Source organism: Poecile atricapillus, chromosome 3 (assembly GCF_030490865.1).
Source record: "Poecile atricapillus isolate bPoeAtr1 chromosome 3, bPoeAtr1.hap1, whole genome shotgun sequence".
Taxonomy (NCBI): domain Eukaryota; kingdom Metazoa; phylum Chordata; class Aves; order Passeriformes; family Paridae; genus Poecile; species Poecile atricapillus.
Window position 1 is genome coordinate 104,083,253 of NC_081251.1, and position 23,112 is coordinate 104,106,364.

Below are 23,112 nucleotides of genomic sequence, written 5' to 3' on the forward strand. Positions count from 1 at the left end.
AGTGCCTAGGACTGCTGCGAACGTTTTTCCATTAGCGCCTTGTCTCTCTCTTCCATGAGCTGCTTTGTCAGAGCAATCTGCTCTTCTAACAGGCGAATGTTCTCCTTTTTCTGATTCTGACGCTCAAGATCTCTGACAACGCCACTCCGCAGCCTCTGAAAACACAAGGGACAGGGTTTATCACAGCCCGGGGGATGCTGATAGGGATCAACCCCGCCCAGGCTCCACCGCTCCTACAAGGCTGTTCCCTCTGCTGCTGTTGCAGGGTCTTTGCCACAGCAACTTAACGTAGCTGGAATCTTGAGGAGCCAATATCCAGTATCACTACACCAAAAAGTGTTTTATTTGCACTCACTTCAGATGGTTTGGTTTACTAAGTGACAAAGCTATTGAGCAAATAAATGCAGGGAGCCTGTAATTCCCATGCCATGCAGCACAGATGTGATCTAAAAAATCCAGTTATCTCTGACCTAAATCTTTACCAAATCAGAATAAGCTCCTCAAAACTTCTCTGCTTGAAGGCAATTGTGTGACAAATTGGAAACTGTTTTAAAACTGGCATGTGTCTTCATTTGCTTCTTTATGCTCATGTCTCAATCTTAAAAAAATACCCACAGCCTGCTTATGCCAAACTCTTGAAAAAGCAAGGCACTTGCTTCAAAAACATCCCCTTTGCCTAAAAGGTTCGTTAAAAATCATGTAAATATATAACATATATATATAAATCAATACATAATGTGCAACACAACACCAGCAGCTTTTGCAACCCCTCAATGGGTGTAAAAAGCACAAAGAAAATCCCAGCTGCTCTTTGCTTCCTCCATATGCTTCTCTGTTTTATCTAGACATTTTTACTCATATTGGTACTTTGACAATTAGGTGAAAGATGAATAATTTATTTGACCCTCTTGAATGATGCCAAAATGCACCTGCAAATAATTTATTTGAAAGCTGACCCTGAAGTCACTTGAGAGGATGTTTGCGACTATTATTCAATAACCCAGTTATCACAGGGTTATTCCTCACCTAGCATGCCAACAACTGCACACTTCAAATGTAATCAATTCTCCTGTCACGATCGAAACAGAAAGGTTTTAAGAAATAATTTTATCTTGTTAAGAAAATGCACAGACACATATGTCAGCCAATAATCAAAACTCTCTACAGAAATTAATCCAATAAAACCCGTTCCAATAAATCCCACCAGCTCCCATCAACTGAACTCAGGCTACAAATCGGTAATTTGAAACTGAACACAAAGCTCATAAACTTACTATTATGTTGCTATTAGTTAATAACAATAAAGATGTGGGGAGATACAAGGATCAATTGCACCAAGAATCTAATCCTTTTTCCTTCACAGAACACTGCAATCTTTCAGATGGTGGATGTATTTACTTTGAAAATGCACACTTTGCACAAGACACCTTTATAATTTGAGTGTCACAAGTGACAAAAACCTATGAAAAAGTGAATCTTCTCATCTTCCTCTCTTCTTGGAAGTTAGCCCTACTAGTCTTCTGCAGGAATGAAAAGCATGTGCAAGCTCAAATCACTCTGGGCCTGGCACATCAATTTATAAAAGTCAAAAGTTTATTAATCTGCATAAACTTGAAATACTCTCTACACCAGGACTGTAAAATATGCATGTTACTTATTTCCATTATGTTATCTAAATAACTGGATCTGTTGAACATGAAGCCACTACTGCTTAACTTGACCACAAAGAATTATGGAAAGAAAATCTCGGATTTAATTTATAAAACATAAGCTTTGAGCCTTGGCCCTTCTGAATAGGTATTAGCCAAGGCTTTTGGTCAAAAAGATCCACAAAGTTTAGGTGTCTCACTGTAACACCCAAGGGTGATGTTTATTCTGCAGCACACGTTCAAAGTTCAACTGCCATTAACTGCAGCTGAGGTTTAGTTCAGGAGCATTTAGCAGATATTCCTGCCAGATCCTCAGTGCTCAAGGTAGGCACACTGAATTAGAGAGCAGCCAGCTACAAAAACATGGTATGATCTACCTAGAATGTGTTAGGTGATCTACACAGTACATCCATCAGCTCTGGCAAGTGCAGAGCCATTGCTGGTTGCCACTCCAGGATCCCAGCTTTCCTCTCCTTGCAACTGCCAGTGCCATTCAGTGTTCTCCAACTCCTGCTCACAGAAACCTGCCTCTTATCTTAACCTTACCCAGACCCATCTCATCCTCCAAATTCCATCACTCTCAAGCACTGACAATCTCTTGAGGGGGAAAAAAATATAATCTTCTAATTACAGAATGTATCATAAAGCCCAAGCAACAGCTAGCTGAGCTGGGCTATGGATTGGGAATTTGAACTCTGTTGTTCTGTAATTTCTGACTGCTTCAGTGTCATTTAACACAGGCTTTTTCTGTGTGCATTTCCTAGATTTTTTTGTATGTAAGTGGAGAAGGATCAGATGTGTGCCCTCATATAACCCTTGCCTCATCAGCAGGATGCAAACCAGCACACTACCCACACACAGCACACCTTTACACAACCACACAGCTTTTATAGTCCCAGGCAGGATTGCTCTGTGGTAGGACTCACCATGGTCAGACCTGACACCTTTTGGCTGTGGGCTCTCTGGCGCACAGGCTGCCTGCCACGAATTCCTTGATTTTTGTACATGCAGCACAGAGAACTGGGGTGTTTCTGCCAGCTTGCACTATGCCTGCCCTGGCAGAACAAGAAGGGAGCAGGGGCATAGCACAGTAGAGTACAGCCCAGCACAGCGCTGTCTTTCAGCGGGGTGCATTTGTGGGGCTGAAGAAAAACAGGGCACACCAGTGGGACAGCACAGCCAGACAGGGGAGAGCCCTGGGAACACTGCCAGGGAGGTGGCCTTGGCCTAGAGGCTGCAGGATCACATGCTCCCCGCAAGCTGGCTGCCGGCAAGGGAGGGAAGCACCTCCATCGAGCCTCACCTGGAGATCCTCACTGCTATTTGCCCCTGAAGGGAAACGCATAGACAGCATTAGGGAGCTGGTGCAGCTAAAAGAGCACGGAAAGCAGAGGTGCCAAGGCAGGAAAACGCGGGGAAGGGGTAGCTTGTGGAGAGAGCAACATCGGGAGTAGTGCAACCGAGGCAGGACCAGTGGGGCAGCGCTGGGCAGGGGCAGCGCTGGCCTCTGGGAGCCGGGCTGGGCACACGGAGCACCCGCAGCCCCGGTGCTGGCGCACCGGCTTAGGTGCGGGCAGGGACGGACAGACGGACATGTGGGCTCAGGCGCGGGTCCGCAGCGCACTCGGGGCGGGGCTCGGCGGTGGGCGGGGCTCCGCGCTGAGCCGGCAGGTGGGGGCGGGGCCAGTCAGGCCGCCAGGTGAGGGGGCGGGGCCTGCCCGGCCGGTGGGCGTGGCCGCAGTGAGGGCCGGGGCAGGGCCCAGCTCGCCGCCTCCCCCCCGCGGCCCGCAGCGCGCACTCACCTCCAGCTCCCGGCGCTGCTGGACGTGCACGGCCGCCACGATGGCGGCGGAGAGCAGCGCGGAGACGGCCAGCGCCAGGCGGGAGCCCCGCGACATGGCCGGCGGGGCGGCGCGGGGCCGCGGCGGGGGAAGCGCCGGGCCGGCGGGGGTGAGGGAGAGCGTGAGGCGGCGCACCCCGCCTCCGGCCGAGCGCCGAGCGCAGCGAGCCAGGCCCGAGCAGCCGAGCGCCGATGCGGGGCGGGGCGCAGCGCCGGGAGGCGGGGCCGGGAAGCCGCTCCCTGGAGCAGCCGCGGGCGCTCGCACCCTCCTGGCCACAAACTCTGACATGGGATGCTGAAAACGCGCCTTTGTTCCATCAGCGCCACCGGGGATTGGGTGCCCAGCTGTGCCGGGGTCTCCCGGGGCTGTTCGCCGGAGCTTCCTGCCGGCGAACACAAACAAAAGGAGGTTTCTCCTGCGTGTGAGAAACATTTCTGGTTTTGTCGAGTGAAGACCACCAGTTCTGCGCTCTCCTCGCCCAGAAGTCCCGAATTGCATGGGAGAAGCAGCTGGAGAAAGCTGCTCTTCAATTGTTTGGTTTCTTCTCATTGTTCAGTGTGTGGCCTTAAGGCCTCGTGTTTGCCAGTTTTTCGTGCTCTGAAGACAGAATTATTCCATCCCCATCCCTTGTGCAGTGGAAGAGGGAAACCAAACACGTCAGGCTGATCCTTCCTCATTATAATCTTTTTCATCTCTCTGCTGAATGAACGTGATTAAAATGAAAGGTGAAATTAGTGGGAATGATAATATTTCAATTGAGCCTAATGGCTGTGCTCACCTTGGTGTGTTTACTGTTATTAGGGTTTGTGCATAAGTGCCTGTAACGTGTCCAAGGCCACTGGAGTGCCAAGAATGGGGTCGAGCCAGAAGCCTGGTGAATGGGAGCCAACACTACACCCTTGGCATCGGGGAAAGGTGCAGCTTCCCCCCGAGTGCCTCTACCCGACCTTGTCATTAAACACTGGAGGGGCTAAAATCCCCAAGCAGGGAGCATTCAGGCTGTGCTTTCACAGTCTCAGTTCCTGCCATGCTGGTTCAGGTGTTCCTGTGCTCCTCCCTTTCTCCCAAGGGCTGGGCCTCACCGAAGGGCTCAGCTCCCCTGCCGTGACCCTGCTCTTCTGCTTTGTCCCCTTTCCATGCTCTGGGGTGAGAGGGGACCTTTTCCAAGCCCAGATTAGCAGCTGGTCTGGTTTAAAACCTTGCAGCAGCCACGATGTGGAAAAGCCCATTTTCCTCTCTGTGAGCAGGGGCAGGGAAGTGGTGTGATGGAGGTGGGAGGGTAGGAGTGCCCAGAAGGGATGCTGCTGGGGAAAACCTTTCCAGCTGGTGGTGGGCAGAAGGACACGAGAGAAGATTTCAGCCCAAGGAACACAAGCCTGGTGGCTGTGTCCATGAGACTCCCAAACAGAGAGGTAGAGGATGGGTTTAAGCTGAGGGAGAGATGGATCGGGGGGCTTCTCTGCTGGTGAAACCTGTGCTATGCCACAGCTTTGGTGCCCTCTTTCCTGTGCCTAGTTCCTCCTTTTCTGGCCTGGAATAGCGGCGCAGCCGCCCATGGAGGTGGGGCAAGCGCAGGTGGGAGGGGGGGGGGGGGGGGGAGGGGGGGGGGGGGGGGGGGGGGGGGGGGGGGGGGGGGGGGGGGGGGGGGGGGGGGGGGGGGGGGGGGGGGGGGGGGGGGGGGGGGGGGGGGGGGGGGGGGGGGGGGGGGGGGGGGGGGGGGGGGGGGGGGGGGGGGGGGGGGGGGGGGGGGGGGGGGGGGGGGGGGGGGGGGGGGGGGGGGGGGGGGGGGGGGGGGGGGGGGGGGGTCGGGGAGGGGGAAGGATTGGGTCACGCCTGAAGGAGACTGGAGAGTTTAAGGCTATTTTTTCCCCTGGGCAAACAGCTCAGACCTGGATAATGCTCTTGGATAACATCTGCAGTCCATCCTTAGAGGGTATTTTTATCCTGGATTTCAAAGAAAATTCAGCTTGTGCAACCCCTGTGCCTCTTCCACCCTCCACGCTCTTTTACAGGCATTTGGCACCCTCTTTGATAAGGGTGCATTGCAGGCCCTGTCTCAGTAAGACTTCTGTGTTTCTTTCCCTGTTCCAACAGTTCTGATGGATGAGGAGGAGTTCTGGCTGGGTTTTGTGTCATGGTGGTTACTCTGGGTAGCATCCTGTGAAGAGAAGGGGGTGGCAGTGTCAGCTCAATCCTGTATTTGCCACCAGAGAATCCAGAAAACAAGCTGCTCAGTTGTGGCTTGCCTTAGTGGCAAAAGAAAAAGCACTGAAGCCTCAGGAAACCCCTGCAAGATATGGAAGGAGAGGGTGAAAAGTTTGAACATATCCCATTTCCAGGTTCACATCCTGAACCACAGCCCCCTCCTGCTCCGTTTGTCCTGTGTAATGTGAGGAACCAACCTCCCTTATCAAACTGCAAGCTAACAAATAATAATTTTAAAAATCATCCTAAATCATCCTAAAGCTTTATTGGTTTCCCCTCAGGGTTCTGGTGAGCTGCTAGCTGTCCTTCCCTCTTTGCAGAGGCAGCTCTCTCTCCCTTCCTCCCTCCCTCCCTCCCTCCCTCCCAGCACATACGTGTGTGTGTGCTGACACGGGGGACTTTGCACACACCCAGAGCTCTCCACTGGGACACAGGGGCTCAGCCACCTCAGTGGCAAAGACAAAAACCCAAAACCTGAATTCAGCCCAACCCAGGCTTCCATTTGCCGTGTGAAGCTGAATGTGGGTGTGAGTGCCTGCATGGCTTTGCCAAGGTCTCGGTGTAGAGGCAGAGCTGAGGAGGGGAGCAGGCTGTGCCTGCTGCTGTTAGCATTGATTTTCTCCTTATGGCAGTGCTAATTATAGCAGCAAAAATAACTAATTGCTATGTTGTAGGTACTTTTAGCTCACTGTGATACCTTTTTCCCTTTGAGAATGGAATTACTCCTATCCCTCTGCAACAGGGACAGACCTGGCTGTGGTGGTGTAGGCATTGATGATCCAGGTGCAGCCACCCTGGCCTTGCAGGAAATGTTTCTGTAGGATTTGCTAGCAGGATCATGTTGCTGGTATTCAAAAGGGCGTTATGCAGAGGAAAAAATTGTAATGTGTAACTTTGTGTGTCCCTCCTATGTAATTCAGAGGGATGACTGAGGGCTTCTCTGTGCACAGACACGCCAAAAAGTTTTAATTAATGAAATGTATGTATTAATAATGCTTTATTTTGACCAGGTCAGCCTCCTTTCCAGCCAGGTGGAGGTGTGCTTGGCCTGGGTGAGTTTCATTTTTTGATGGGCATGAATTAAGTGAAAGCCCTTGGAACTCATCCCCCCCATCACTTGCACAGAAAGAAGCTCCGTGAACTTGTTCTCAGCAGCAATTTGGATGAATTTTGTTGCTCCTCCCATTCAGACAAGCCCCAGGGCCCTCTGATAGTTCTTCCCAGGGAGCTGGAGGGAAGCAAATCTGATTGTCCTGAGATTTGAATGATGGAGTAAAGATAAACTTGGGAAGGGGGAAGATGACCAGAATTCTTTACAAGCAAGGGGCACTGAAACTTTCCTTCCATTTGAAGGGCAGCCTGTGAAACAGTTTCTTTGGGTTTTAAATTCCCTGTGCACTTCCTCCTTCCAGCAGTGAGGGTAAGAGCTCTGGGCAGCCGCTGCTGGAGCCTTGCTGATTTTATAGCCGGGCTTGTGTGATTACAGCAGCCCTGGGGACGTCGGCAGGTCACCTCCAGCTAAATCAACTAAGGTGTGGAGCTGCCACCAGGCGCCAACACCTCCTATTGCCCTGGCCAGAGGGCGAAAAGGGCCCCCCGTGACCTCAGACACACCACGATCGATCCTTCCCTGACATCACCAGCATCAGGGAGTGAGGAGGGTCTGGATGCCATCTCCCCACCATATCTATCCCCACTTTCCCCATGGCATGGTTGGTCCCTGGCTCTCGTTTTGGGGTGCTGCAGAGGGTACCTGACCCAGGGAGTGCAGCCTGGCTCCCTCCTGCAAGCGCTTCCCTTGAGAGGGGGATGAAATGCAGGCAGAGGCCAAAGTCTACCTGCTCTGTGGCAGGGAGAGGATGTAATCCCAGCATGCAATAATTATATTGGTGGCAATTGTACAGACCCTTGCCCGTGGCCATCGGGAGGCAGGAACTGCGGCAGCGCTGCTGAGAACTGGGGGCTGGGGTGCTTACTGGCTTAGGGTTGGGTTTTTTCTCTCCTGGAATTCATTGTGAAAGGCACTGGGAGTTCAAAACCATTGTGCATGGAACCCCAAAGTGTTGGCAGGGTAATTGTGCAGTCACCCTGCAGCTCGCAGGGCTGCCTCAAGACAGGAAGGTGTGGGGGGTCCTGGGCCCCAAAGCAGGGTGAGCTGCACCCCCCAGCCCACAACCTCCCAGGGCTCTCCCATGAGGAGGAGGGATCCTTGGGCTGCAGCCATGAAGGCAGCAGGGAGAGGAGAGCTCATCTGTGTGTGTGTGGAGGGGCCAGAGGCACCCATGGGTGCTGCAGCCAGCACTGAGTCCCCTCAGCAGTCAAACCAGAGCTGTAAGGAAAGGGGCCCTGCTGGAAGCAGCAGCACTGAGCTCCCTAGGCAATTCCACAGGCAGCGGGTGTGTATCCCGGTGTTTCGCTCATCCTGGGCGTGTTGGAGCACATGCTCTGCTGTAGCACAGGCGGGACAGGCAGGGACTCTCCAGCAGCAGCACTGGATCCCCATTGGGAAGCAGCCCTCCCCCTACACGTGCGGCACCAGGAAGAGGAGCAGGAAAAGTGCATCTCTAACACGGCAGTGTCTGAGCAGGAGTTGGGACATCCTGTCCCGTCCCCTGGCCCTCCTGGAGCCGTTTTGTGCTCGGGCTGGCATCACCACTGCCAGTGGCCAAGGCTGTCCTGGTGGTCTTCCTTGTCGGGGAGGAGCTGAGAGGAGTGAAGCAGAACCATCTTCTCTTTCTCCTGCTGCCAAACATCCCAGGAAGCTGCACTGCCAGAGTGTTTGGCCAGTGGTGGTAGCAATGGGACTGTCCCGGAGCACCCAGCTGGGAACAGTTATTCCTTCCTCCACCTGACCCCCTCTGCCCTTATCACTCCTTTCTCACTCTAATAATTCTGCAAAAGGAGAGGGATGGCAGGGACAGCACCTAGCCCCTCCTGGAGATTTTTGAAATGGTAAAGAAATGCTTGAACTCCATATGCATACAATGGGATTTATAGCAGCCGTCATCCAGCAGGAATGAGGAAGCCTTGGGGGGCCCCAGAGGTGCCATGAGGAGAGGACAGCGGATTTTCTACCACCGAGGTCTGAGCTCGGAGGGGGATGGCTGAGATGGCAGGGCTTGTGGGAGGGGGGAAGCACAGCTTATCATGCCTTGCCAGCTGTGGGAAGCACGGGTTTCAAAGGCATGCTCATTATTTTTAGGAACCTGGAAAGAGACTGAGTCAGCCCCGAGTTGTGGCTCATCCAGCTTTTTTTCCACCAGCTTTTCATGAAGAGCTTTCCCCTTGTTTCCCCAAACCCCTGACAAATACTTGTCATCCCAGTCAGCTAATGGGCCTCGCATTCCTTTCTTGAGCTCTCATCCCGACCATGAGCAGTGCAGTGCAGTGCCTCCCAGAAACAGTGCATCCCGATGTGCTGTGTGTCCCAGTGTCAGGGAGAACTTGTCTTTTCCAGGGCAATACCTCCCAGCTGCATGGGAAGCAGACTCCGGCTGGGCAGAAAACTGGGAACAGCGAGATGTGGTGATGACGAGTTGAGCATAATGCAAGGAGAGAAAATGCCTTTCACAAGGATAAAACCAGGGAGTGGGGTGTCAGCACACCACCTGTGGCATCCTTTCCACTGCCTTCCAGCAGCCCCCTCCAGAGACTGGGTTTGGAAGCTGCTCATGTGGCCAAGCCCATCTGGCTGAAGCTTCCTGTCACCTGCCAGAGAATTCAAAACCGAAACTAGTGGGCAAGAAGTGTTGAGGGGCTGCTGCCCCATCTCTTCACTGTTCACACAGCTGTTGGATTTGAGATGTCTCTTGTGAAAACACCAGAGGAACGCAGGGCAGTGAGGGGAACCACCAGCAGTGAGTGGTTACTGGAAGAGGCTGGAGGGGCTCTGACTTGCATGGAAGTTTTTGGAAGTTAGAGCCCATGTGGATTTGCTGGTGTCTAATAAAGGTGATGTATTTTGAAGCACAGCAGAAACATTCAGAGGGAGTAGCTTTCTGTCTACTATTTAGCTACTGACCTGCAGGATACTCCTGGGATTTCACTACCTTTGGAACCTTTGCTGCTGAATCAGGCTGATAGGAACACACTGAAATTCCCAGTGAGGAAACACTGGGCAGTAGGATTACAGGAAACCAAGCAACAAAAACCCCCCAAGCTTGACAGTGCAGTCAAAGCTGGCAAGGGGCTTCAGAGATCTCCAGAGACAGATGCTCATCACCTTTCCACATCAGTCTGAGAGCTCAGGGCTCTGCTGACCACCTTGTGAGAGTGGACATCTCTCCAAGAGGGTCACTGTCCTCCCGGAGTGGTGCTGGACTATGTGTAGGGGATGTGGGGCACAGAAGATCCTCCAGCAGCCTCTTCCCCCAAGCACAGGGTCATGGATACCACTGGGGAGAATGCTCAGGGGATGCTGCTGGGGTCAACACCTGCCACAGACCTCACAGGGGGCCATTTCCACAGGGAGTGGGACCTGTAGGCTCGATGGGAACCTGTGGTGATGACAAGCGCCCTGAGGAAGCAGAGCCAGTGAATGGGCGGCCAGAGAGACACTGCTGAGCCGGCTGGGGAGAGTGGGAAGGAAGTGGAGCTATAGGTCGAGAAAGACAGGGAGACGCCGGGAGTGGCAGGGGCCGTGGGAGGCAGGGAGACAGGAGCCCGGTGAGTCAGCTCGGTGGGTTGCTTTGAAACGCGGCAGGGAAGCACAGGCAGGGCAGGTTCTGCCGCAGCCTGGGGAGCCATCTCCCCTCAGCTGGCACCTTCTCCATCCCTCCCTGCTCAGTCAAGGGAAGCAGATCGCCCTCCAAACTGGGGCAGCCTGCAGAGCCACTGCTCCCTCCTTCCAAGATAATGCTGGCACGGAGCCACTCTGGCTCCTGCCGCTGCGGTGAAGTGTTTCCTCATCTAAGCAGGAGAGCTGCCAAAACCTGGCTTGGAAGCAGGGCTTTCCAGTGGCCAGGCTTGGCCCCAGAGCTGGCAGCAGAGGGTGACCAGGGCAGCTCTTTGCTCTGCCAGCCCGTGCCCCCCCAGCAGCGCTCACATCTCCCTGACCTCCGCAGCACCGCGGGCCAGCATTCCCGCAAACGCCGTGCTTTGGGGGGGAAGCTGCCCGCAGAGACAAGAGCAGCCCCCCGGGCAAGGCACGGTGTGTGCGTGCAGGCGGCTGCCGCCGAAACCCGGCTGAGTCACCCCCGCTGCCGCGGGCGTGCGGTGGAGCGCGGGCAGGACCGGAGCATCTCCGGGAGCACCTCGGCTGCTCGCAGACATGCTGAGCTGCAGCACAGAGACAGCCAGGGGGAAGGAAAGCCGGGGCTGGGAGCAGCATGTGCCCAAGGAGAGGGTTTCTTCCAGATCAGGGGAACATTGTGATTTTCTGTGGGATTTTAAGATGCAGTCCCCACAATCCTGAAAGATCCTATAGCATGTTTGACCTGCACTGGGTAATCCAAGGAGGTTGGAAAAGGCTGCACAGGAGATACTCCCCCTTGCTCTAATCTTGCCTGAGGTTGCAATCAGAGCATCTTCCTTCTGTGGACCTCCCTCTGTGAGGTGGCTGGCATGTGACCCCAGGGCTTCTGGTGGCCTGGCAGTGCCCGCTCCTGGGCTTTGTGCTCACCATCCCACCTCGGATAGGGCACATTGAGAGTTTCAGGGAAGGGATGTCACACCAGGGTGTGTCTTGCAGAGTAAGCAGTGTTTTGACACTCAGACTCCTCCCCACCTCTCCCGAAATGCCTCTTGAGAGAAGCGTGGAGGCCCACAGCCAAGGGGGTGTCAGCTAGGTTTTTGGGTGACCTGCAGCAACCCAGGTGTCCTAGCCATGGTGTGTCAAGAACACTATAGACCCTGAAGGTGAAGGTTCATCTTCTCAAGGGTATGAAGCTGTGGCCTCTCCTGTGTGGTCAGTAAACTTGTATAAATCCCCCCACCTAAGTTCTGCTGGGAGTTGGAAACGAAAGGTTGCATGGCCAAGCTACTGTACCAGCCAGGTTCTCATCTCTGTCTGGCCTGGTTGGGCTCAAAATCATGAGAAGTGGCCAGAAAAGGGGTCCTGGGTGACTGCTCTCAGCCTTGTGGGCAGAGCACCCCCAGGCCTTGCAGGTAGACCTGCTGGACCCCCTCCATTCCCATGCCAGAGGAGTGATGGCTGGGGAGAAGATGCCACTGGGAGTTGAGCAGGAAGGTGCCTTTGCTAGAGGCATTGCCCTGGCACTGCTGAGGAACTGTGCCTTTCAATATCATTCAGTTCTGACAGGCTGTGCAATCAAACCCTCATCCCTGCCCTGGCCATCCTGCTGATTGTGGTGAAAAGTAGCCCAGGCAAAAAAAACAGACAGGGCAGCCTGGGATCACAGCTGAAATATTCCCTGTGCACAGATCAAACTGAGTTATTGTTCCCTGAGCAGTGCCTTCCTTACACCTCCTTTCCTGAGTATCTCTCCCCCTGCTCTCCTCAAGCCCAGCTCCTTCCCTTGCTCCCTAAACCTGGTCCTTTCCCCTAAGCACACTGTCCCCACTCCCTCCTGGCTGCCACAACAAGGGGGTGATGCTGGCATGGGGTCCTCTAGAATGAGTGGGATGAGTCCACCTGCCCCTCTTCCATGGCAATCCAAACCCACACAGGGTTCATTTGGGAAGGGACGGAGTGTGATTGAGACAGCAATGCATGGCTGGTTCTTTCTTTGATCCCATCTCTTCTCCTTGCTCCCAAATTATCTGAGTGAAATGAAACACATTTTAGTAGTCAAATCCGTAAGGGTGGGGTCCCACTATGCTTTGACCCTACGGGGAATTTTGTACATTTGATTTGATTTACACCCAAAATATTAATTTAACATACTAGATTTTCTCCCACACCCAAGCAATGCTGAAAATTAAACAAGATCCTGCAGAAATGTTTGTGCCATTACTTCGTTAGCATCATTATTTATCGAGTTTAATTACAGTGCTGAAGCTGTGCATGAAACATTGCTCCAGTGGGAGTATGGAGAAGGATATGGCCATCCAGTGTCTGTGGGCTGCCTTGCTGAAGACGAAGATCCCCAAAGATCCCACTTCATGGTGCTGCATGTGCCTGCCTGCAGTGGTGTTGGTGGGGTCATGCCATGAGCATGCTCCACAGGCTCCTCCAGGTTAGAAAACACCAAGGAATGGTATTTGCAGGAAAGGCAGTATGGTTTTCCTATGGGCTCCAGCCAAACAACACTGACAGTCAACAGTCTGCATTTCCACCTTGCAGCTCAGCAGGTAGGCAGCCCACTACCACTGGAATGCTCTCCTTCATGGGGCTGCTGCCTGCCTATCCAGCTCCTCCTGCCCTGCCAGAGGCTCCAGGACTTTCCACTCTGTGTCTCCAGTGGTGCTGGGCACACCTCAGCCCTGACCACTCATGTCAAGGCTCCGGAACTGATGATATTATTATTATTATTATTATTATTATTATTGTTATTGTTATTATTCCTGATTCAGCCATGCTTGTAACTGCACGTCTGACTTGGAGCACCCGATGGAAGTGAAGTGTGTGCTCCAGGACTTCATTAAATTAGGACCTCAAAGCAGGATTTGAGAAAGCCCAGATGACAGTGAAGTCGTCTCAGCAAGCTTTTGGCTTGGGAGCGCTACGATTAATGTCATTTGCTACCTCTTTCGCTTAAAAGACAAGGAGTCGTTAAAATAAAAGAAACCTCAAGTTGAAAGCACTGAAAAAAAAAAAAAATCAATTAAGCCCCACATAGCTGTATTTTGTCCTGGAGCAAAATCTCAGACATAACAGAGAAATTACATAGCCTGAAAGAGAAAGAGAGAAAGGGAAGGTTTTTATGTGCGGTCTTGCTGAGGTATTGCCCGAAGCCATGCTGAGGTGGCTTCTCACCTGGTACCTGTGGAAACTGTAAGCTCCCCACAGGAGTATGGGGAGCAAGTAGGTGCTGGGATACCCTGACGGAAATACAGATTGCTGGAGGAGCTCTCTGACAGTGCATCACCTGATGTGGGGCTGGAGCTTTACCCCTGGGGCTCCAGGCTGTCCCACACCCCCAGGCTCAGACCCTCTTGAGATCTCACGCCCAGGAGGATAAAGGGGACATGCATCCAGCAGAGCTCTTTCATTTGGCCATATTTGAAGGTGTGTTCCTTTCAGAGGCTGCAGATCCAGCCCCTGAAGTTAAGTCTTGGTCTTAATGAAACCGACAGTGAAACTCCCATCAATTCCCCCTGTCCTGTGGGAGGAAAGCGGCACCTCAGAAAGGAGTGACTCCATTTGAAAGGCCTATTCCTTCATGTGGGAAAACAGTTCCTGGTGCTCATTCCCGCAACTGCTCCAGCCCAGTGCCGTCTCTGCTGCAGGGATGAGCTTGGGGAGGGAGGCACCAAGTGCGTTTCCACTGCTTTTAATAAGAAAGCAGATTGAAGAGGAGGCGGGAATCCCTGAATGTTGTTAAAACACCCAAGGCCACGTTAGGCGCAGGCTCTGCTCTGCTCGCAGACTTCTTGTGGGTTTTCTTCTGTTTCTTTTGCTTCCTTCCCCAATACCCTAACCTCTTGTCTTTGTTTCATTTCCACTTTGGGAAGAGGGGAAAGACAACAAGGGACAAATATAATTAAAAAAAAAAAAAAAAAAAAAAGTAGCGGGGGAGCAAAAAATCTGTGACACGTTTTTAATTCTAAATCAATGACTGAAAAAGAATAAAAATATTTTTTTCTCTTTTTTTCTGAACAGAAGAAAAGCGAGTCATTAAGAAAAAATAATAACAACTTTCTCTTCCTGCTGCTGCCCCGAGGACAGCTCGGCCTCTTTCCCGGCACCTCGGCAAGTCTTCCCCTCGACGGGCTGTCGAGACTGTCTCTGCTCAGCCCCCCGTGGGCGGCGGGACCCGCAGTGGCGAGCGGGGAGCACTCCCGGCCCCCGTTCCCGGCAGGGTATCCCGGTGCGGCGGCGGAGAGAGGGGCAGCGGGTCCGACCCGGCGGGGGCTCCACCGGCGGGGCGCGGGCAGGCGGCAGCGGCAGGGCTCCCTCCTCCTTTGGGTTTTTGGATTGGTTTTGGGTGGGGGTTTTTTTTTGTTGTTTTTTGGGGTTTTTTTTCTTAATTTTCAGACGTTAAATTCTTTCGCAAACATTCATGCCTTAGGAAGGGCTGGAACAAAGCTCAGCTGCTCCAACCGGTCGGACAGGTAAGCAGACTTGTTGACACCGTTATGTTTGCAGCACGCATGCTCCTTCCCAAGTTTCCTGGTGCATTTTTCTATTCCACCTTATGAAACTTTCCTTCCCTCCCCCCCCCCCCCACCTTCTCCCCTCTCCTCCCCTCCCCTTCCCCTCCCCGCGCCTCAGCGGCTCTGCCCGGTGCGTGCGGTCCCGCTCCCCCGGACGGCAGCGCAGCGCCCGCGCCCCGTCGGGCTGCGGCCGGCCGGCGGGGCTGAAGCGGCCGCTCCGCTCCGTGCCCAGCCGTGCCCCCTGCCCTCGCCATGCCCAGAGCCTTCCTGGTGAAGCGCCGGAGCCCGCAGCCGGCGGTGCGCAGCTGGGATGGGCTGCCCGACGAGGAGAGAGCCGACACCTACATCCCAGGTACGGCGCCGGCGGCCGCCGCCCCGCGGGACGGGGGGAGCGGGGTCCCCGCGGTCGGCGGAGGGGGCGACTTGGGGAGGGAGCTTTGCCGGGCCGGGGTAGCCCCGAGGGGGCGGGCGGCGACTTCGAGAGAGCTGTGCGAAACGCGGCGGAGGGGACACGGACAACACTCGGAGGAAAAGTCCCCGGGCAGCGGCAGAGGTGCCGGCCCCGCCGGGCCGCGCTGCCCCCATGCCGGGCAGCGTCTCCCATCCCGGGGAGCCCCCGGGGATGGCGGGGTGCGGAGCTGAGGGGGGGCGGGGGGGTAATGTATGTGTGCGCGTGTGTCCAGGAAGGTGGGAAACCTCGTTTGCATGAGAAAGGTGGCTGGGGGAGGAGAAGGAAAGACCCAGGGCGGGGGTGCGGGGGGAGGGTGATGTACTCCTGGCCTCCCCCTCTCCTCCTCCTCCCGCTCCTTCTGCCCTTGCCCGGGGTATAACGGGAAGGCGGCGGAGTGGCTTGTTTGAACTTTGGGACCGTTCGTGTTTGAGTTTCCGATTGCAGCGGGAGCCGGGGATCCTCCCCCGCCGCCAGCGGCCCGCCCGCAGGTTAAACACCGGGGCCCGCCGGCTCCCGCCCGCCGGCTCCCGCCCGCCGCCTCCCCGCCCTGCCCGCGGCTCCGGGGTCCCCCCGCTTTATCGCATCCCCACCCCGTTGCAGGCGGGATCGGCTGCGTGCTGCTGGGCTATGAAGACAGCTGCAGCCTGGAGAGCAGCGGCAGCAGCGGGACCCGGGACGCCGAGCCCAGCGACCCCCCGACGCCCCAACCCACCCCCGGCGAGCTGGGCACGGGCGGGGGGATGCTGCTGGACCTGGCCATCAAGCGCCCCATGGTCAGGTCAAAAATCAAGGTAACCGCTCGCATCCCAACCATCTCTTCTCTGGCAGTGGGGTGACCCCAGTTCAAGGTCATGGCCTGGCCGCTGACCGGGGACACCAGGTGACAACAGTCCCTCGGGCTCTCTTTGTTAGTGGTGACAGCACCTGTCCTGTGCACCGAGGTGGAGGCCTGCGACAGCAGCCGGCCGTAGGATGGCAGCAGCAGGGAAAGCTTCGTAAGCGATGTGCCATAATCTTCCAGTGCCCTTTGCCTTCTCTTATCCTTGCCTGGGACGTGCTGCCCCTGACCTGCTTGGCTCGGGTCCCGCAGGAGCTCTGAACCCAGCCAGGAAGGACCAGCCCTGGCAGCTAGAAGTCATGCCCCATGGTGCGTGGGTGGATCTTGTTCCTTAGCGTGGGGCCTCCTTAAAAGCTGCCTTCTAGGTTGTACTCAAGCCTTCACCGAGAAGGCTGGGGTGTCTCTTCACGCTTTCCCCCTCCCACCTTGGGCTATCAAGAAGCACCTAAAGGTTCCCCTCCATAGCTGTGAAAGACCATTGCCACCTTGAGGCAGACCCTGGGTGAAATGAAGCAGTCATCTGTCCGCTGACTTTGCTGAAGAGCGTCCCTGCCGCATGGTCAGGAGCTCTGGCTGTCTGGGCGTTTCCTGGGCACAACCTGCAGAGCAGCGCAGTGATTTCCCTCCCAAGGCTGAGAAGGCAAATTGATCACGGTGCCTCAGGTCGTCGTGGTACCTGAGAACTCAACACCGAGCTTGCAAACAGCGCAGAGTCTCTCTCTGAGCATCCAGGATCCCCTCAGCAGAGGTGGAGCCAGGCCACCCCAATGCTAGGCAGAAGGAGATGTGTTTACCACTGGTAGTTAACACCTCGTTAAACCCTGGCTGCTGCTTTGCTGGATGGAGCTGTAAAAATTACCATTGTCTGTGCCGGGCTGACAGCTTTTCAGTCACCGTGTTCTTAAGTCTCATGATTAGATTTCACCTCGGCTATATGCAGATGATTGAGGTGGAGTCATAGCCCTGTTGCCCAACAGATTCTTCCCAGATGGCTCCCCCTCCAGTTTCACACCTCGTGGTTTCACAGCTGCCGTTTTATTTAATCTTTCTTTACAATTTCGAGTAGCGTTGCTTCAGTAGTAAGCAGAGGAGGAGGAGCGGTAAAAATAACTGGCTCTTCAGGAAAAAGAACGGACGTATGCCTGTCTTTCTAAAAGCCCGCCCTGCTGCTGTTTGACTTTAACCTACTTTGTATAATTTAACCTGGGTTATTCCTGACTGTCACAGTAAAACTTCGTTCCAGCAGAGGTGGTTTTTTTTCAGCCGATGGATGTGTGCACATGGTCCTGTCTGCTCTGCTGGTTTTCCCTCATCCCGGGCGTCTAACAGGGGGCATGTCCGTGTTTATTCCACCAAGAATAATTAAACCAGCAGCGCAGTATTTACATTTTCCAGACATTAAGCCTTCCCTCTGAGGAATGATCTTCCCAGGAGCTGAACCATCAGTGTCCTCTTTAGTCAAGTTATGCCATGGTGTTGGCGCAATGCTTTCGGTGCTAGGAGTGGGAATGAGATTACCCCCTAATGTCGCTTTGCTGTTAATTAACGAGCCGGGGACACCAACGGGGGAAGATTAGAGCCATTGTTTCAGTCTCTGCTGAGTCAGCACAACGTGCCTTGGGTTTATCTCTCCAAAACCACCTTTTTTATCACTGCTGGCTGTTTTTTGAGGGACCTGGAGCAGTTGGCGGCGTGACTAACGAAGGCAGCACTTAAAACAACTCTCTTGCACCAGAGAGGACTTCCCTTCTCCATCCAGGATATCAGCTGAGTGCAGGGGCAAACACAAGGGTGGTCCTACAGAGACGGACTTGCAGCCTAAGCCCTAGTGTTCATGGATGTAGCTGGATAAGGGTTGCTACCTCTGGAAGGAAACTGCTACACAGAATTTGTTTTAACCCCTGAATCCAAGCTGGCCAGAGATGCCTCAGTCCCAAACGGTGCACATTAAGTCCCCTGCTTGATTGCCAGGAAAGCGTGAAGGTTTCACCCAGCAGGAAAATCTTGAATGCTTTCACTTTTTATTTTTAATATATACCCCCCCCCGCCTTTTTTTTTTCCCTAATGCCACAATAAGCCCTACTTGTTTTGCTTTATTTCTTCTGTTGGTCCCCTGTTGCTCATCCCAATGCTCACACAGTCCTCTCCCACTCCTCAGTTCACCACTGGGACCTGCAGTGATGCCACCCTGCATAGCTGCGAGCTGTGTGGCAAAGGCTTTCGCCTGCAGAGGATGCTCAACCGTCACATCAAGTGCCACAGCCAGGTGAAGAGACACTTGTGCACCTTCTGTGGAAAGGGCTTCAACGACACCTTTGATCTGAAAAGGCATGTCCGGACCCATACTGGTGAGAATGCGTTCCCTGTTCCCTGGGGAGCCGCGGGAGGCTCCGGGGAGAGCGGGTGGGATGGAGCAAGGGCAGGGAGAGGGTGGGGGTAACCTGGCAAGATCGTAACACGAAGTCCCAGGTAACGACATTTGCAGAAAATAGTGGGGACACAGTGGAGAAAAGGAGAAGACTTGAGCGTGGACAGAGAAAAGTCCTGGGAATTATGGAATTTGAGGAGAGCTATTGCAATCCGTGTGAAGCAGTGAGGGTCCAGGACCTGCCATGCACACCTGGTGCAGACACAGCCCCGTGCTGCCATGCCTGGGGCAGCGAGGCTGGGGTAACTCCCCAGGATAACCTGCCTGGGATAAGCATCTCGGGACTGCGAGCCACAGGCACAGTTATCCCTGCGCAGGGATCAGGGGAGGCAGGAGCTCGGTGAAAACGCATGGCCCTCTAGAGGCCACGAGCAGCAGTTTCCTGGGGATTTTTGCTGTTGAGAGCCTTTGCAGCTGATTGCAGGATGGGATTCTGGCTTGATTTGGAAATGTCTGTGGAGGAACCAGAGTGCGGTTCATGCTGTGCCTCCCCCAGGCTGGAGGATGTGCTGTCTGTGGCCACTCTGCAGTGGGGTCAGTTCCTAAGTCCATCCCAAATAGCAGTGGTTGTGTTTCTGTTGCCTCAAATCCAGCTCACTTTTCCCAGAAGTCCTTAACCCAGCCTGGAGCAGGGAGAATGCTGCCAGTTTCATTGCCTTTTTTTTTTTCCTTGATGGAAGCAATGGCTTAAATAAACATCAACCCCATCCTCACCAAAGGCAATGCTTTCTGGTGGCCCAGGCTGGCTGTGCTCAGAAGGCTTTGACTTTGCACTGTTGGGCACCCCAAAGGTGCATCCACCACATCTTTCCAGATCCCATCTTTCCAGATGTGTGGTCACCTAATGGGAGCTGGAGATTATTTGAGCTTGCTCTGCAGGGCCCCATTAACCAGGTGAACTGCTAGAAGTGCCACAAGGATGTTGGTAGGCAGGAGCTGTTTCTTAGTGGTAGAGCCCCTCAAAACAATGACAGCTGTTTGGATGGGAAGGCATTGGCTGGAGGCAATGTTTTGGGCTGTTTGGGTTTGTTTGCAAAGCTTTCATGTGGGGAGGAGAGCTGCCACTGGGGTATGGCTGGAGTGTGGAATCAGTGCCTTCAAAATAAGTGATTTTTCAAGCTGTCCCCTCATCTGAGTCAGAAAATAAATCCAAGAGGGTCTCTGGTCAAAATAATTTAAAATTATTCCTAAATGATTTAAAATGATTCCTAAGTGATTAAGAGGTTCCCACAGCTCTGATGGGCTGTGCCATCCTGGCACTACCCTTTCTGTGCTTGTGTTCCTGCCTGTGGAGCTCTGGAGCAGGCACCAAGGATGGGGGAGGTTTAAATTGCCTTCAAATGAGCATGAAACTGCTTTTTATGTGTGAATTCTAATGAAGGTTTGGGCTTTCTCTCCAACTGCAGTTTAATGGAAATGAAGCAATTTCACAGCAGCAGGCATTAGGAAACTTTTGTCTCGATAGTTTAATCTGGTGCACTGGGATAACCTCTTTCAACTGAACAATAACTCCTATTGGAACATTTAATTAGGTTGGATTTCTGGTAGAAAGATCAGCTCCTGTCTGGTAACTTAATGCAATCACAAAGTCACAAGTATCTGAACGGATGAGTCTGGTTTACCCATTTCTGCCTGACTCACCATAGATCTGATCTTCACTGGGGAAAAGAGGGGGTTAGGTGTGACTCCTTATATCAGTTTTTAAGGGTGGTCTTTGCTTGGAAACTTATTGATCTAGTCTAGTAAGTAGAATTCATGCTGGTTTATGCTCTTTCAAGTGTTGCTAAATCCTCAGCTCTTTAAGCACTGGGGGAGTTGTTGTTAAATCAGTGTTGATTGGTGGTAAAATTGATTTCTGTCATGTTGGTTGTCTGGGCTTTCAAATCACAAGTCAGTTTCTTCTCCCTCCTCTGGAAACACACAGAGTTATTTCTTTCATCTTCCTGCACTTCTCTTCTAGAAATTTGTAATCCCAGTCATCAAATCTGTATTGTATGAAAGCACTTGGGATTGCTGTACATTCACTGCTGTTCACTGAAGCCTCATTAAACCAAAAGAGAGAAAATAAAATCTTACCAAGACAGAAGTTTTCATTCATTAGAAAAGCCATTATAAAAGCTGAAACTGATAGTTTTACCTAATCACAGGATTTCTAATAGTCAAGGGTCTGAAATAAGTTTTGCAGTTGATAATGGCTGCCCCAGGACCAAACCACTGATGGGCATTTGTTATCCTCAGCACCTGCCTGCGCCTTCTGAAAACATTTCTAGGTTTTCTATGCTTAAATAGATCAATCCATTCCTGGAAACCTTAGCCTGAAAGGAGCATGTTTTGTTTAGAGAGGCAGCTCCTTGGGTTGCTGGGTGCATTCTCAGCAGCTGATGTGCCAGAGCCTCTGTAGGAAACAAGACTCGGGCTACAGGTGACATAACAGGTAACCCCTGTCTTCTCCCGCTGCAGGCATTCGTCCTTACAAGTGTGAGGTTTGCAACAAGGCCTTCACGCAGCGCTGCTCGCTGGAGTCGCACCTGAAGAAGATCCACGGCGTGCAGCAGCAGTACGCCTACAAGCAGAGGAGGGACAAGCTGTACGTGTGTGAGGACTGCGGCTACACGGGCCCCACGCAGGAGGACCTGTACCTGCACGTCAGCGGCGTCCACCCCAGCAGCGCCTTCCTGAAGAAAACCTCCAAAAAACTCGCAGCTGTTCTGCAAACCAAACTGAGCCCCGTCCTGCAGAGGAACTCCAAAGAGGATGGCAAGGATGAGTGACACGGGGGGCTCATGGCGCTCGGCAGGAATGAAGTTTACATGTAGGACTATATATATTATTTTTCTAAGAACCATTTTGAAAGAAACACCTGAAATTAAAGGGATAGTTTTGCTAACGGGACTCTCTTGATGTTGGTAAAACCTCAGCTTGACAGAAATATTCCCATTTGTGATGGAAACATCAGACTTTTTTTTTTTATCTGGCCAATAAAAATGGAATGCTTGCAAAGGCTGTCACCTCTCGGATGGAGTATTTACTGAGCTGATACTTGGGCAACATGTTTTCTGTTTCAGCTCTACCACAAGTCTGAACACCCCTGACAAATGAGTTCACCTTTCCCCAGTGTATTTTGTAAACTTAATAAGTGTTACATCCCATGTGAATTACTTATGAAAGGTTTGGGTGAGAAGTGTTGGCTAAGAGCACTACTGGTACATGGTTCTATGCAGCATTAATTAAAGTGCCTGAAGAACAGGAGTGCACTGTATCAGCAAATGAGTTAAAACGTGCAAACACCCTTAGCTCTGCCCCCTGTGCAGTCTGCTAACAATTTATGGAAGTGTGATCCAAGGTGAGCTGGAACTCTTCCCAAGGGATGCAGAATGTTTTCTTCCCAGTTTCTCTGCTAGCAAATGATGTTATTCTAGGGCAGACCTTTGGTTGTGTCTTAAGTACTTGAAACCATGAACTTACTTTTATCATGTTGATATACAAGTGAAATCTTAGCTCTGATGTTCCTGGACTTGCCATGCTCACTTTGAAGATTATTACCACATCCTTTTAACATACACCAGTAGCAATCCAGAAACCCAAAGAAAGCACTGTAATGACTTTAAAATAAGTATTTTCTGTCATGGTGAAATGCAATTTTGTGAATATTTTATGGTGTGTGTGTGTGTGTGTTTGGGGATTTTTTTTCTCTTTTATATTCAAGTGCCTGTTTATTAATACAACAATGCAGTGGAAAGGGGGACTGAGCCTGTGTTTGCTTCAGGAGATCAGTGCAAAACTGCAGGCACCAATCTGGCTGCTCCTCTGTGACCACTGTCAGTGTAGAAGGTTCCTCCCACCTAAAATACAAAGTCAGGCTTAGCCAGTCATTGCTACTAAAATGAGACATTTTGAGCAACTTTTCAAGAATTGTAAAAAAATCTTTTCCAACTTGCTTCAGTTTTGTACAGGCACCTGCTTGGGTTTTTGTGGGGAAAAGATTCTAGGGGTCTTAAAGCATTCCTAAGGATATTAATACTTTATTCAACACAACTGGTGGTGCTAAAGACCTTGAAAACAAGGATAATAAAGTGATGCCACTGTGTTAAGAACAAACTTATCCTACATAGCAGGAAAGTTTGTAGAATACTTTAATAAATGGGAAGTTGCCGGGATAAAAAAAGCATCTGAGGTAAATTAGAAGATCTTGACTCTGCACAAAGAGCTAAAGCTTGTGCACATAAGACTCCCAGGTCTTATAACCAAGCAGTGTAAAGGGAAGGTTGCTCACTCTGCCATGGGATTAATGTTCACCTGACTGCATGGGATTTGTGTGCTCAGCTCTGCTGAAACCTCAGCCCTTCCCCTGGCACAGCAGAGCTGTGGCTGAAACCTTTCCTCTCCAGCCAGAGATATGTTTTGTGTGTGTACCTGCGTGCACGGGTTGGTTTTTTATCCTTCCTGCACCACGTGTTGCTTTTGCTCTCCCTCCAGTGCCACAG

General features: G+C 52.5%; 2 protein-coding genes across 2 annotated transcripts; one reads left to right on the top strand and one right to left on the bottom strand.

Moving 5' to 3' along the window:
- Nucleotides 1-5: 5 nt before the first annotated feature.
- LOC131577352 (uncharacterized) lies at nt 6-4,039 on the bottom strand. Its single transcript, XM_058835134.1, has 2 exons — nt 3,452-4,039; nt 6-155 (listed from the first exon to the last, which is right to left on the bottom strand). The coding sequence occupies exons 1-2, from the start codon at nt 4,037-4,039 to the stop codon at nt 6-8; spliced, it is 738 nt and encodes a 245-aa protein (XP_058691117.1).
- Nucleotides 4,040-14,843: 10,804 nt separating this feature from the next.
- On the top strand, nt 14,844-22,565 carry OVOL2 (ovo like zinc finger 2). Its single transcript, XM_058835282.1, has 5 exons — nt 14,844-14,869; nt 15,030-15,263; nt 15,963-16,153; nt 18,359-18,548; nt 21,089-22,565. Exons 2-5 carry the CDS (start codon nt 15,164-15,166, stop codon nt 21,397-21,399), a joined length of 792 nt encoding a protein of 263 aa, XP_058691265.1. The 5' UTR covers nt 14,844-14,869; nt 15,030-15,163; the 3' UTR covers nt 21,400-22,565.
- Nucleotides 22,566-23,112: the final 547 nt, after the last annotated feature.

What these genes read in the sequence shown, in the direction of transcription:
- OVOL2 (XM_058835282.1), top strand. Translation starts at nt 15,164, where the DNA reads ATGCCCAGAGCCTTCCTGGTGAAGCGCCGGAGCCCGCAGCCGGCGGTG. An exon ending in AGCCGACACCTACATCCCAG is followed by an intron (nt 15,264 to 15,962) that starts GTACGGCGCCGG and finishes ACCCCGTTGCAG; the next exon opens with GCGGGATCGGCTGCGTGCTG. An exon ending in TGGTCAGGTCAAAAATCAAG is followed by an intron (nt 16,154 to 18,358) that starts GTAACCGCTCGC and finishes CCCACTCCTCAG; the next exon opens with TTCACCACTGGGACCTGCAG.
- LOC131577352 (XM_058835134.1), bottom strand. Translation starts at nt 4,039, where the DNA reads ATGAGAAGAAACCAAACAATTGAAGAGCAGCTTTCTCCAGCTGCTTCT. An exon ending in AGCAGCGCCGGGAGCTGGAG is followed by an intron (nt 156 to 3,451) that starts GTGAGTGCGCGC and finishes TTGTGTTTTCAG; the next exon opens with AGGCTGCGGAGTGGCGTTGT.